The sequence below is a fragment of the Topomyia yanbarensis genome, unplaced genomic scaffold (genome assembly GCF_030247195.1).
Source record: "Topomyia yanbarensis strain Yona2022 unplaced genomic scaffold, ASM3024719v1 HiC_scaffold_366, whole genome shotgun sequence".
Taxonomy (NCBI): Eukaryota; Metazoa; Arthropoda; class Insecta; order Diptera; family Culicidae; genus Topomyia; species Topomyia yanbarensis.
Window position 1 is genome coordinate 1 of NW_026683565.1, and position 15,205 is coordinate 15,205.

Below are 15,205 nucleotides of genomic sequence, written 5' to 3' on the forward strand. Positions count from 1 at the left end.
TGAGCGAGATGTGAAGAACTTTCAGCGCGAGATAACTGATCTGAGAGATCAGTTAAAGATCGCGTTGGATGCGCTCAATCAAATGGACGCAATTCGATCTGGCTTCCTGGAGAACGCTGCTCGACAGCGTGTGCAACTGGAGGCGCTGGTAAAAATTCAAAATTCCTAAGATCAGGGTGTAAATCAATTTTACTATCTCGGTCACGTAAAAATCTTTTCGGGCAAATCTTTGGGTTGATTACATTTGAGATGGATTCGTATTCTTGTGCATGGTGCGGTCGACACAGAAATATGTTCACAATGGTTGAAATTAAATGACCTTTTGTTATCGATGGGTGTACGTAGCTTAGCTTAACTTTCGGCACTATCACTTCCACAGACAAACGATCAGGAACGGATGAACGTGAAGCTCCAGTCTGCTCAGACGAAAACCATGGAGTTGACAAGAGAGAACAACAAACTGCAGGAACAGATCAGGGTGCTTCAGGTTGCACGAAACCAGCCGGCCGAAAGTGCTGACCGTATCTGGAAGGCAATGGATACATTGAATGGGTTCGAATTGTTGCAATTAGGGTTGCGAGCACTCATTAATATGTCGTTTATCGTTTACTTAGCCATTTGCAAAAGTTAGAAGCCGAGCACTTGGTTCTCGCTCAAACGGCCGAATCGTCCAACAAAATTGCTGACGAAGCGGCAGCTGCTGTGAAAAAGGGCAAGATCGAGTTAGGAGAGCTTCGGACCAAAAACGAGGAACTGGAGCAGCATGTACTGGACTTGAAGGGTGAGTTTAGGTGAAAAGATTATTTTCGATTGGTTTATATTCAGGGGATATCATTTCTAGCTAAAATTGTGTCGGTGCAGTCCATGGAACATGAGGCAGTCGAAAATGAAGGCGACATTGGAAGAAAGGTAGGGTTTGTTTAGATTTTGTGTCATCTGTCAAATTTTTGTTTGTTTTGTTTCGCTCGAAATGATTTTCGGTTTAAGTTATTGTTTTATGATGTGGGTAAAAAATGTAACCCAAATCAAAAAAAATTATTTTATGGTTTGGATAGTTGGATGACTATTCTTAGGTCCTTCAGTCCTATGCTACGCGTAAGCGTTCCTATTTATAATTCCATTAGTTCCTTTTAGCAGGTTTACCAGATCAGTAAGAACAAAATTTTCTCTAATTGCAGTATGAAGATCGGCTAAAAACGCTCACGGGAGAACTCGAACGTGAGCGGGAGTCAAACAAGAAGTTGAAAAACGACATTTCTGCGCTTTTAACTCTGCAGGACTGCTTAACCAAGCAGCTGGAGGAGGCTGTAAAGCATTACGATGTACATCGAAAACAAACCGAAGATGGTGAGGATAAGCCGTTGGAGTCCGCATAGAAGATAAATAAATTACTTTTCAATCAATCTTTTTGCAAATAATTTTTATTTTCTCTGTTTAGGTCAATCTTACAAATTTAGCACAAGCTACACTGGAACCCGTCCCGGCGTACGCGATTATTTTTCGTGGAATTGGTTAAAAGTTTATATCTCGTCAAGCAATTTACTGATTCGTACGTAGAACCAAAATACTACCATTTTCGAACGAAATTAGCTACTTCTTATTTATGGTTTGGATAGTTGGATGACTATTCTTAGGTCCTTCAGTCCTATGCTACGCGTAAGCGTTCCTATTTATAATTCCATTAGTTCCTTTTAGCAGGTTTACCAGATCAGTAAGAACAAAATTTTCTCTAATTGCAGTATGAAGATCGGCTAAAAACGCTCACGGGAGAACTCGAACGTGAGCGGGAGTCAAACAAGAAGTTGAAAAACGACATTTCTGCGCTTTTAACTCTGCAGGACTGCTTAACCAAGCAGCTGGAGGAGGCTGTAAAGCATTACGATGTACATCGAAAACAAACCGAAGATGGTGAGGATAAGCCGTTGGAGTCCGCATAGAAGATAAATAAATTACTTTTCAATCAATCTTTTTGCAAATAATTTTTATTTTCTCTGTTTAGGTCAATCTTACAAATTTAGCACAAGCTACACTGGAACCCGTCCCGGCGTACGCGATTATTTTTCGTGGAATTGGTTAAAAGTTTATATCTCGTCAAGCAATTTACTGATTCGTACGTAGAACCAAAATACTACCATTTTCGAACGAAATTAGCTACTTCTGACTAGTTTTTTTTTGATATTTTATCGCGATCTTCTACTAATTTTGAACACTTCAGTATTACGGGTTATCATCATCGCAACTAAGTACGCAAAATACTTGCACTCTCGTTTTTTTATATTAATCCAACCTCAGGCCGGTGAACAAAAAAAAAAATCCTACACTTGTCCGCTACTTGGCATTTATAAAAATGGTCAACAGCGCTACCACTTGTTTAACGTTTCATCAGGATTTATCTTGTTTGATTCTATCATTTGCTACTCAGAGTTTGCTAGTTTCATCTGTTGTCGGTTGATAATTGTATCGCTATCATTTTATTGTCCACATTTAAAGCTACACTTTATTGGAGTTTTCAGTAAATTGGGTGTTTTTCTCTATTTTTTTGTTATGATTAGTTTTGATACTGTACTTCTATATTTAGAATATATCCTCGTTTGTTCCTAACAATAAGCTTTGAACATAGTTTGACTTTAGGTAATTCTTAATCATTTGTATGCAAATTCAGAATAATATGTGATCAACGGAACTCAAACAAGCTGTTCTTATGAAACTGCAACGATTTATTGAGGCACGGGATGTGAACTTTTCTTAACCAATCAATATAAATCATAAGGAATTTCTTTCGCAAGTACCATAAAAAAAACAAAATCATACGTTTTATGAAAGTTTTAATGAGGGAAATTATACGAAGCTAAATTAATGAGAAATTCAAACACTTTCAGTTCTGAAATTGCACTGCTTGTTACGTACGGTAAGCATCGAGCGATATAGCCGTTTTCTTCACAGCAATAAATTGTTATATCCGGATGCAATGATTTCAATTTGGTTAAGATTGTGTAACAAGATTCGATCCTTTATCGTTTTAATTTGCTTCATTGTCTCAAAGACTCAGTTGCTAACCTGCGAAAAATACTAAGTGAGTTTTTTTTGTTGAAGATTTAAAACAGTCTAGTTTCACGACCTTTTGTAATAAAATCTGGAAAAGATCAACAAGAACTAGCTTTTCTTTAGATATAGTATTTAAGATGAAAATTAGACTTTGCGAAACAGCAGGTTTCTGATCTTCTAAATCGATTACATTGCTATGGTACCGTGAAACATTTTCTCAATCTGAGCTTCGAGTTTTTTTTTAGCAAAGCTAGAGTATATATTTTCAATTTTGTTTTTATTTCTGTTAGTCTAGCAAAATTTACCCTAGAATCGTCAAGCGTTCGAGTGATTTTCACGTCATGCTTTTATTTATTTTGAGTGAATCGTTAAAAAAGTGATTCTCCATTCTGTTTTTATATTTTTATACTTTACATAATTTTCTGTCAACTAGTATTTTTATATCCTAGTTATTGTCATGATATGACAGTGTTTTCTTCATAATTCTTTCTCTAATTTACATCTATTATTGTCGTTTACTTTTGAAGTCGATTCATCTACGCTTATTTCTAATAAGTACCGATAAGATTTCGAACGGAGAAAGCAAATAAAAACATTTAAGCCAAAAAAAAACGTCTATTCTATACCACCATGAGGATATGATTTGATACTCTCGAAAGGTAAAAAAATGATAGGTTAGAATTTTGTACTTGTTGGATAGTGTAGGTTGATACTTGGGTTTTCATATTCCACGATATGTCAAGTTGAACTATACTGTTTTGGAAATTTGTTCGGTCTATGCTGGGAGATGAAATAAAAACATTATCACTCCTTTTAACTAACTTGTTAAAAATTCTTTCTGCTGTTATCTAGCTTTTTGATTAGTTTCAATCTATACATCTTCTAAGCTGCTACTTTAGTATGTAAAAAGAGTTTGCTACCATTTTTTCATCTCTTACAGACTATATGTATAAATGATTCTTTCTTTTTGATACAAATAAATAATTAAGTTTCACGCAAGCGCTATTGTTTCGCCACACTGCCAAGATGGCGGTTTGTTAAAAACAAATGCAATAGTTTACACTTATCTAAAGAAATAGAGATTCTTTCATTGATTTCATAGTCTTTACTTGATAATGTTTATATTTATATTTGATTCTATTGATTTATTGTCACTATGAAAAGGACCTCTTCTGTTTTCAGATTATTAGATAAAACTGTTTAATTTGACTGGTGTAACTTTGTTCACTTAAATTGTTGCCATTAGTATTCGTACATTGGGTTTTACGTCCTTAATGACGGCACGCGATGATACTACCTTAGTATTTAATGGGCCATTAGCAACAACAAACGAAATAGTTTCGGCGATATTTTCTAATGCGTTCTCTGCGTATAGTCGAAATAATTACAAATGGGTGCATGGCTATTCTGAGTATACACTTGATATTCCCACGGAACTCAAAAGACGGATGCATACTTGGTTAAGGAGTTACAATTATTGAAATTCTTTGAACGGAAATCGATCATAATCAGCTGCATGGATCTTCGAAATTCAATGACGCTATCGAAAACGTCAAACGAACGAACTGCTCATTCATTCAATGCAGGTTTTCATTCGTTTCCGATTATAGCACGAAGCGAACGTGAAACAACGAATCCAACGCATTAAAGTAGGCCCTGGCACAATACGGCCCTTTTTTGCGTGATTTCAGATACGTAGACTTTTAATCTTATAGCGTTTTCGTTTTTGACTTTGCACTACACCGTTGTAGTCGGTGCTACACTCATTCAAACTTGGGTGTAATCAGTCTATCTCTTTTTGTGCACTACACCGGTGTAGCACCAATAAAAAACGAAAACGCTATTAATGAACTAATGTGAGTTTGAATTTCTTTGTTTGGGGCGTTACTTCAGCATTACTTCGTTAACATTGTTGAATCAGAATTTTTTTTTCTGTTTTTGTGAAATTATCGTCATAATTATGAACAAGACTTTCACTTGATAAATTCAATTAATTTAGGGTTATCAAATTGGCTTAGAGTAAATTAAACACATAATAGACCAAATGGTAAGGTATGCAGCACTTAGTTTTCAAACACTTTATTAATTCTGTAGCAATGGTCTATCTTAGTGGTTAGATTTGGAAAGTCCTAGCAGCGATTTGCTTGAAAAATACACGAGGTTCAGTGGGAAAAGTTCCGCCTAGAAACAACAAACAGAACGGCAGCATATATCAGTATCCAAGTTTTAAAAAAAGCTGTTGGAAATAATAAATCAAAACGCTCTGCTAAGGTTCGTTTCCGTTTCAATTCCACTTTGAAGCTTCTATAAAAAAACCCGCTGCTGGAAATGCCTTATGTAATTTGATCAGTATAAAAACTAAAGCTTGCAAACCTGTGATAAAACTAAAATCCATTCTTGGTCACTAATCTAAAATAACTTAATTTCCTCACCTACCAAAAACTAACTTTTATGTAAGCACAAACCCGATTGAGTCCACCCGTGCATTAGAAATACTTCTAAAAGCATGTTATCAGATGCTTTAGTAATAAAAACGCATCACGTATATCTGAAATATTAAACGTATTCCAATAGGCTCATTACTTTAGGTTATGACTTGAGCATTACCAGCCCAAAAAAATATTTTCCCAACGCTTAATGGCACATTACATGTGTGCAACTTCATTTTGCAAATCGTCGAGTGTACACAACTTGAACCATACCATAGCATTACTATACTCGTTCGCTTCAAATCGCGCGCGTGATAAGCTTTGCACACAGCAAAGAACCGAGTTCAAATTCGAACATAGTTAACGGTGTTTAACCGCTTACTGTACCGCCCGGATGTTACAGCCATGATGTTGCTCATTTGGCAAGCGAGTGACGAATGACGGTACTTCTATTTATAACTTCACGTATTTGATTGAGTCTCTCAGGTGCCACACATCCTTTATTGCCGGCTCAGGCTAACCACGTTTGACGAGAAACTGCAATTATGCTGCAGCTGCTTTGGCATCAAAAAGTAAACAAATAAATTTTTTATTCTGGATCATGCCTTATACATGTGTTGTAGTTCGTTTGATGACAAAGGGCCGTACTAACAATGCTAACTCGCTCAGACGAATAGTACGGACCAATCATGGCGCAGATAATTACTGCTTTCACAAAATCCACCATTTTCGTTATTTTCACTAATTTTACGGAGTTAGTAATAATTTTGAAAGGGGACCTCTGTATTGAACCATTAGAAGTATTCTACTTCAAAAATTGATCCTGTACACATCCATGTAGGAAACCTGTGTCTGCATGCTCCCGGACAAATTATCTGGTTCCAGAACAAGATGCCAAGCAAATTCAAGATTGTATTCGGCGATAAAGTTGCCCAGAAACTGATCATCTAGCAATATTGTCTGATTGATAGTTTGGTTTATGAAGGAGTGATTTTACGTAATCTAGCAAGGAATATCCAGCTGCGGATTCAAAACCAAGCTTTTCGCCCCAAAATAAATGATGGACAGTGGTATCGTGTCAATAAAGAGGATTTCGTCCACATCTACAAAAATCCGCCAAATTGAAGAGTATTGCGTGATTGACAGGCAAGTGTCGGGCTCTGGAAATGAATGAGAAAATGTAGAGACATGACACTTTCACTGGAGTTTTCGAAAAAATAAACTCAATGATACACATTTGTGCAAAAAATATATATTATATAGAAAATAGCCATACATAGCAAGTGTGTGAGCGGCCCTTACCTTCAAGAAAGACTGTTTGGGCCGAAACGTCAACGTCCAGGGCCGGCGGAAAGCGTGGGTAGTATGGGTAGTACTACCCACTCGAAAATAACCGAGTGGGTAATTACCCACTCTAAATTTTGAACCATTTCAAAAAATTTAGATGTGCAAAGCATGTATCTCGCACTACACACATTTGAAAACATCGATGTACCACAATTCCATTTGCATAAACGAACGTGATTTAATGTGAATGTATTGTAAGCGTGTGCATTGCGAAAAGGGAAAAAAATCCTTACTAATGGACCCCTCACCCTATGCTTTCTACCCTCTCGGGCGTAAAGTGTTTCGCCGCCCCTGTCAACGTCCAACTACATATAGTATTATATCGAGGGCACCGATATGTGAGCTACAGCATAAAATTTGCTGATTGCGAATCAATAGACTACTTTTTCTTAAAACCTCGGAAAACGAACGAGAAAACTTCCATAAGACTCAATGTGGGGTTAGCCCCTTTTGGACGCCAGCTAGCATTGGGATTGCCTACAATATAAACTTTAATTGCTAATAGCAAAAAATCTAAAAATTATTTTCAGAATTCTTAAATGGCAGTACACGTGGATTACATAGAACTATCAAAAAATGCAAAAATGTCATTTTCGAAAAAAAGGTGGGTTAGCGCCTTTTGGACGCCAGCCAATCATTTGACGTAAAATGAAGGACGCTTCCCAAGCTCGTCAAAATTAAGGACACGTGCTTCAAAATAATGACGGTTGGTAACCCTAGCTAATTTCTGTACAATTATTTGTTTTATCGTGCTTGTTTGAAAAAAAAATGTGTTTTTCATACGTGTTTTTAGAACTCAACTATTTGATTCTGAATTAAAAAAATCAAAAATCATTTCAAAATTAACAAGTGCTTCAGAAAGAGCTTATCAAAATTTTGACCGGTTAGGCAGTGTGAGAAGATTAAGTTTAATTGCACCCATTATACTTAATAGAATGACTTATTTCATTCGTACCCGAGCTTTTGATCGAATCAGATCGTTTTCTTTCGTTGTGAGTGGTTTGTACACTGAGAAACAAAAATCTTGAGGCTATTTTTTCAAAAAGACATCAACAATGAGTGACTCTCATTGTTTACTTTCTTTTCTATTAACAATTCGGTCGTTTTAACATTTATCCCTCAATTCTTTGCATAATATGCTAGTCAAAACCACCGTCTTTCGATCTGTACTGTAAAATAAGTGAAAAATGCTATAGCGATGCCGTAAAAAAGAAAGAGAAAGTAAACAAAGAGAGTCACTCATTGTAGATATGTCGTTTTGATTAAAAGCTCTAGAAATATGCATAGTTCGTCGCTGTTGTGCTATCTTATGACAAACGCCATTTTGGGGTAAACTGAGTTAGATATGCCACATTAGTTGACTAAAAAATCTCTACAAGGTGGCGTTTTCAGAAATTCGATATTCTGCTTGGTTACTGAAATATAGCGAGAAACGTGGTGAGAAATTTTTAATATTTTGCTTCAAATGACTGTGCCTGGGGATTTGCTCTAGTTATCCTGATGTATAACATGTTTTTATGTGTAAAACTATCTGACAAACACAATGGTATTTAGTTTAAGTTTTAAACAGGAAATATAGCATATTTGCAACACTGTAACCAAAAATAACTATTTTTTCTAGATTCCTTGACTCATCTCCTTCAAAATGCATCTCACTGATTGTATCTAGACCAAATGAAGTTAAAGATATGAATAAAAGTAATTGATGCTTTTTTTCTATGGAAAATTTTCCATGCACGATTATGACACGCCATACAAATTTTGTCATCAATACACACCTATGACACGTGTGAGCACAATATTTGTTTACATCTATAGTAAAAACTCGCAACATAGCCAACCGATCTTCCCAATATTTGAGAGATTAATACAGAATAGATAGAAGCATCAATTGTCTTCTTTGAATTGTTTATACCATTTAGATATATCAAGATATTCTATCTCAAACTTTCAAAATCGTTTTTCTAGAATTGTGCTAAATTGCGCTTGTCATAAGATAGCACAACAGCGACGAGTTAGCATACTTTCTCTTCCCGTCTCTTTTATTCTGGTGTGATTTTTATGCATTTTCTAGCACATACATAGTAAGCATTCAAGGAGTGGATAGACCGAACAAGTCTAATGCATAAAATTTACCGCAAAAGAAACGAGAAGCAGATAGAAAAGTATCCTATCGTCGCATAAATAAAGCTCCGCGTGTATAACAAAGTATAGTGTAGTATAGTGAAGGTCAGCCTTTGTCTGAGACAGCCTTTGTTTGTCGGTGGCTCGGCTAGTGCAGTGAATTGATGTGGTGAAGACGAACGGTCGCCGCTGGAGAAGCTGAGTATTCTGTTTTATTTTCTTTATTTTCACGTTACACACTTCCCATGCACATCGTCAAGTTTGTACCTGTGTACATAATTTCGTGCACGCATTCAACCTCAAACATGCTTCGTCTCGATGTACAGGTTCGTCTCGAACATCGAACCCAAGCGAACGATGTACAAACTCTAGTTCGAACATCCGTGTACGTACACCGGGTGCATACACGAAAAAAATCGCACAAGGCAATAAGAGTCAATGCTAGTGATGATGAGAGTGAGATACAGAAAACTGGTGACACGAACCTTTACGTACATGGGATTCGGTTGTGCAGGCGAACATGTGCACGTGTTTAACCAAGCGAACATTGTGTACGATGTTCATTTGGGAAGATTAGTTACAAACAGTCAAATTCTTTGAATGAAAATTGATCATATCTACCTGCAATATTCAGCGACGGCAACGAAATCGTCAAACGAACCAATTGCCCATCAGGGATGCCACGTTGGAAACTATGTTTCAGTCAAAAAAGTCTTTTTGCCATCTTATACTCCAGAGACGTTAAAAATCTGTGTGAAATTTCCAAAAAATCTGCAAATAACGGAATATTTCTAAAATTCTGTAAAATTTTCATGAAAATTTGTGAAAAATCATATGTGACCACAAATTATCAAATAAATCTGTGACATTACAGAAAAATCTGTGAATGTGGCAATCCTACTGCCCATTCCTTCATTGAAGGTTTTCATTCGTCTCCGATTGTCGCACGAAGCGGACGTGAAACGGCGAATCAAACGCATCAAAGCAGTCTCTGACGCACTGTAAACGAATATGTTGTACGATATTAAATTGAATGAACAACGCGCATGTTGTAATGATTATTTTTTCTTTTCATCACCAGTCGCATCAGGTTCATTTTTACCCGTCAAAAAAGAGCTTCGATTATTTTCAACTCTGTTTGGTTACATGAAAAATGAAAAAATGCGTGAAAACTGATCTTATACTAATTAAAGACAGTAATAGACCTGCAATTCGTTCAAATCATTGTCGAATGAATGCCACATTTGCCGTAAACATCAATGAAGGCGCTGTCAGAAACAAAATCAAAACGGTGTTAAGGCTCATTACTCAAATCCTAAAAAGAACTATCCACATCCACGTATAAGCGTTTCCACAACTTTGATGAGAAAGTGGGAATGCTAAGACCGGACTAATACGGCTCTAGGACCGTGCAAAAATGATTCCCCCTGACAAGGTCAGATGGATTTCGAAATAATTACGACTTCTCGGCTGAAACTATACGCAAGTTCCTCAATCGGATCTTTTGTGATCTTCTTCCGGACCAAAGACAAAATACATTAAATCTATGAAAGATTTCTAGAGTCCTGATCGAACGATATTCGGTCGTGACGGAAATTGAAAATTCGAACTGATACGCCCCATGCTTACACGGAAAAAAATCCGTTCATAAATTCGTGAACAAAAGGTCACGATTTCGTGAACTGAACGATTTACGAAAACCGTGACCAAGTTCCTGAAATCATGAATAATAAACCTTGTATTCATGAAACTATTTGTGTTTTCTAAAAACCAGTTCGCCCCGCATATATACATGGCGCTACATTAGAATGGTTGGTTAGGTTACTGTTGTTGTTCCCTGGACATGTTTAGTTTTTGTTGTGAATCTTGTTCATGATTTGGGAATACACAGTCAAACGTTGTTCATGATTTCAAAAGCTTATTCGCGATTCTTGTGAATACTCATGACGTTAGCGGGATTAAAGTTCATGATTTCAAGATCTTAGTCGCGATGTTCGTAATTCCCATTCACGTTATCGTGATATTTTAGTCATCAGTAGACTGCTTCATGTTCACGATTTCAGGATCTTTGTCATGAATTTAAATATTTTCGTCACGAGTTGTGTGATTTAAGTTCATGATTTCAGGATCTTAGTCGCGATTTTTGTAATTTCTGTTCACGTTATTGTCATATTTTAGTGATGAATAGATCAATTCATGTTCATGATTTCAGGATCTTGGTCACGATTTTAAATATTTTTGTAACTAGTTGTGTGATTTCTGTTCATGATTTCAAGATCTTAGTCACGATTTTCTTAATTTCTGTTCATGTTATCATGAAATTTTATTTGAAAGTTTATTTTCAGGAAGTAGTGTAACTAATGTTCATGATATCAGCAGTTTTATCATGGTATTCGTAAATTATCTTAGACTTATCGTGATCTATTACTTTTTGGTTACTAATGGTTTTTTTACTCGGAATAACGTGATAATATGAACTGGACCATTAAAATAAGACTCATACGCGATATCTGGTTCTGTGAAGTATATCGCGCATACTATTTCGTCGCTGTTGTGCTATCTTATGACAAGCGCCATTTTGCACATTTCGAGAAAAACGATTTTTAAAGTTTGAGATTGAATGTCATGAAATTTATAAATGGTAGAAACAATTCAAAGAAGATAATTGATGCTTCTACCTATTCTGTACTAATCTCTCAGATATTACGAACATCGGTTGACTATGTTGCGAATTTTCACTAAAAATGTAAACAAAATTCGCACTCACACGTATCATAGGTGTGTATTGATGAATAAATTTGTATGACGTGTCATAATCGTACATGGAAAATTTTCTATAGAAAAAAATCACCAATGATGAACTTTTATTCATATCTTTGGCTTCATTTGGTCTATAAACAATCGGTTAGATGCATTTCGAAGGAAATGAGTCAGGGAATCTAGAAAAAATAGTTATTTTTAGTTACAGTGTTGCCAAATAGGCAATATTTCCAGTTTAAAGTTAAAATTGCGTTTTTCTCCAAATACATGTATTTTTCTTTTGAAAATTATTATGCCATTTTTACACATAAAAGCAACTAAAACATTATAATAACTTGAGTCAATCCCAAGATATAATGATTTGAAGCAAAACATTCACAATTTCTAATTACTTTTCTCGCTATATTTCAGTAAACAAACAAAATTTCAAAATTCTGGAAACGCTATCTTGTAGAGATTCGTTAGACGAGTAATATGGCATATCTAACTCAGTTTACCCCAAAATGGCGTTTATCATAAGATAGAACAACAGCGACGATTTTGGGTTCTCTGTGCATTTTTTGTTTTCTGTCCGGATATCACAATGAACCTTATCAAATAAATAACGATGCTCGTGTTTCTTAAAGTTTTTTTTAAATCTACTGCTCGTACCTATTACTGGTCGCTAGCAGCTGGGTATTTCAAAAAAAAGTGCATGGAACTAAAAATGATTCCACGAATAATACTCCAACTTTTGTGATAGAGTTCACGTAAAAATTTCATTACCATGTCGCATGAAATTGTAAATGGGATATCTTCCAAATATCACAAGCACGCCAATAGATACTAGATAAATATTTTTTCATTCATCTTCAATAGCATAACCTTACGATCGCACCTTAAGCTTAACTCTCCTCATTAAGTTCTGGTTGCACGGAAACCTACTTCTTCTTCATGTCTTCCTCAGATTTGACCTCCTTGGGACGCTACCGTAGTGCTTGCTTCATAATTACCCAGTATTTTTTGACGGGCCGTTGGGGGGGGGGGGTCAAATCCTTTGGTACGAAAGTAACCTCGTTGGCTTCGTACCACTCCAGGACAATATTTGACTTCGTGACACGAAGCTTGATCTAGCCACGAGATCGTAGAGCTCTCGTGCTGCTTCAAAAAAGGAAGCAGACGCTTCTGTAAACACTCCTGGAGGTAAATCTCTTCGTTTACATTCCCGGTAGTCACGAATGGCGCACTCCGCTCGCCACATGAGCAGTTCGCTTGCCAAATCATGTATTTATTGGTAAACTTTGAAAGTTTCAGCTTCCTTACTTCGTGCGGAACATCAAACTTGTGCTGGGCGGTGAAGAACAGTAGCCCCGAAAGCTGCCGGAAGTCCGCCTTGACGTAAGTCTCATCATACATGATGAGACAATGGGGCTTCGTCAGCATCTGGGTGTATAGTTTCCGGGCCCGTGACTTTCCCACCGTATTTTGCCGTTCGTCACCATTTAAAGCCTTCTGCGCTTTGTACGCGTATGCAGTCTTTCCTGGTTCTTGGCTCTCTTAACGAAAGACTTGGATACATTTAACTTTTTGGCCACACCTTGCCGAAGCATTGGGATTCCGCTTAAAAACTTTCACTACATTCCGTTTGATGCTCAGAGTTTGGTAGTAATGTTTAATCACACGACTCACCGTTGACTGCGCAATTTCGAGTTGTTTTCCGATGTCCCGATGAGAGTTGAGGATTTACCAGGTGCTTACGCAAAATCAATTCGCGACGTTGCTTTTCGGGTGACGCCATTTCTTCCAATTTTCGAAAAAACTTCAGCGATAAAAATACAATGTAAACAATACACTCTAAACTGCTTCTACCCAAATTTCAAGAGAAAATACCCAATGTGTTATTTTCTACAGCATATTTTCCATGATGCAATTTGATGTGGGACACACTTTAGCTTTTCGAAGAGTTCGGATAACACTGAGAGAGCGGGCTGAAGAAACAATAGCTTTTGGGAGAGGAAGAATCTCTCCCAGGTGACCTAATGCGGAGATAGAAATTAGGAGTCTTCTACAAAGTTATAGAACAGGCATTTTGCAGTAATTCTTCCAAACATGTCGATGTTTTATCTCTCTTCTATGAAAAGTTAGTGTTTGGGTCCTCTATGCGGTTACAGGTTGAACTAAAATTTTCTAACCAAAATATGACTTGTATTATTTACTGGCCCCATGAACAACTGACTCAGACATCAATTCGTTAAAAGTTTAATAACTTCTTTTAACAAAGCCGGGTTGACTAGCAGTCTTCGGCGAAGTTATAGACAATTAAATTATCTTTCTTACTTTCACTTACAGTGATAATACGATGCATACAGTGCCACCTAGCGGGGAAAATGCGATATAGTGGGTTTTCTTCATGTAAATTGTCGAAAAATCCCATACAAACTTTAGTAGCGTTGGTCAGGAGCTAGACTTGTCCGATTTGCTTCAAATTTGGAGCAAGTACTCCTGGTGGGACTAGCAATCGACTCAGGGGTGGGCCGATTGAGTTTTCAAAAATTTATTATTTTTCTGGCAGTCTAATGGTCATAGATGAGAATACCGAAAAGTGATAGTCAATTTCCATTTCCCGCTTGACTAATGTTTCTCTAAAATGGGAATCAACCCCCGTTTCCTTTCTAACTCAGCATTTCTACACCGAAGTCAAGTTCCGCAGGATACATCTGTACCCATCAAATGCCATCCTAACCAGAACATGTAGCTAAACGTTGTAAATCCAGCTTTGCGAATTTATGCCACTAATTGCGATATTCTATTCGTTAATCAATACTCCTTTGTGCGTTTAACGGATCTATATGTACAGTGTAGTTTCCCTAGTAGTTAACAGTTTGAAACTTATACCAACAAACTAATCGACTATCAGTTCATGCGATTCACTCTACCACCTCAGTGGAGAGCGTGTTGCTGCAGTAAGTTTAGTACCAATTAAAATGCAACTGTTTGCTAAGTACGGACTCCTGTCAATTTATCTTATTTACACGTAGAATAAATTTTTTCACACTTCATAACAAAACCTTCTTAAGCAACACTTTTCGTTTTCTTTTTTATACAATCACTTGTCTCCACGCACTCGACCATATTTAGGAACATTGTAATGTTTCACACTCACTCCCACATCCTTGCCTTTCATAAGTAGTGTTTCTAAGCGCCTTAGTTATTAGTTGATTATTTAAGCAATTGTTGCAGCCACAGGGATCTTTTACCGAAACCGAGGCGGCAAAGCAGCTAGGCTAGCATATGTATCGGAAAAGCAAGGAGGAAGCACGGGGGCCCATTAAATACTATACTAGATACTCTACGTGCGTTCCCATATCTCATCGATTTATCGTTAGTGTTCGCACGTACTTCGGGTCCATCTCCTCCAGGTCTCGGCCCTTGGTCTCCGGGACGACCATGATGACGAAAAACAGTCCGGCACAGGAGATACACGCGTAGAGCCAGAATGTTCCATGTAGACCGAAAAGACT

The 15,205-nt window shown here is 36.9% G+C and overlaps 2 protein-coding genes across 2 annotated transcripts in view; one reads left to right on the forward strand and one right to left on the reverse strand.

Annotated features, from left to right (window-relative positions):
* Positions 1-4: 4 nt before the first annotated feature.
* LOC131695329 (nucleoprotein TPR-like) lies at positions 5-1,546 on the forward strand (the record flags this gene model as incomplete). The annotated part of the gene is made up of 5 exons (XM_058983792.1): positions 5-148; positions 380-552; positions 615-781; positions 842-909; positions 1,179-1,546. Coding segments are annotated over 5 exons (750 nt in total), but the record flags the coding sequence as incomplete, so codon positions are not given.
* Positions 1,547-1,964: 418 nt separating this feature from the next.
* The window catches only part of LOC131695330 (facilitated trehalose transporter Tret1-like), a gene marked incomplete at its 5' end in the record, with an annotated part of 29,773 nt that continues 16,532 nt past the window's right edge, over positions 1,965-15,205 (reverse strand). Inside the window, one exon of the mRNA XM_058983793.1 lies at positions 1,965-15,205. Coding sequence (XP_058839776.1) covers positions 15,053-15,205 — 153 coding nt within the window.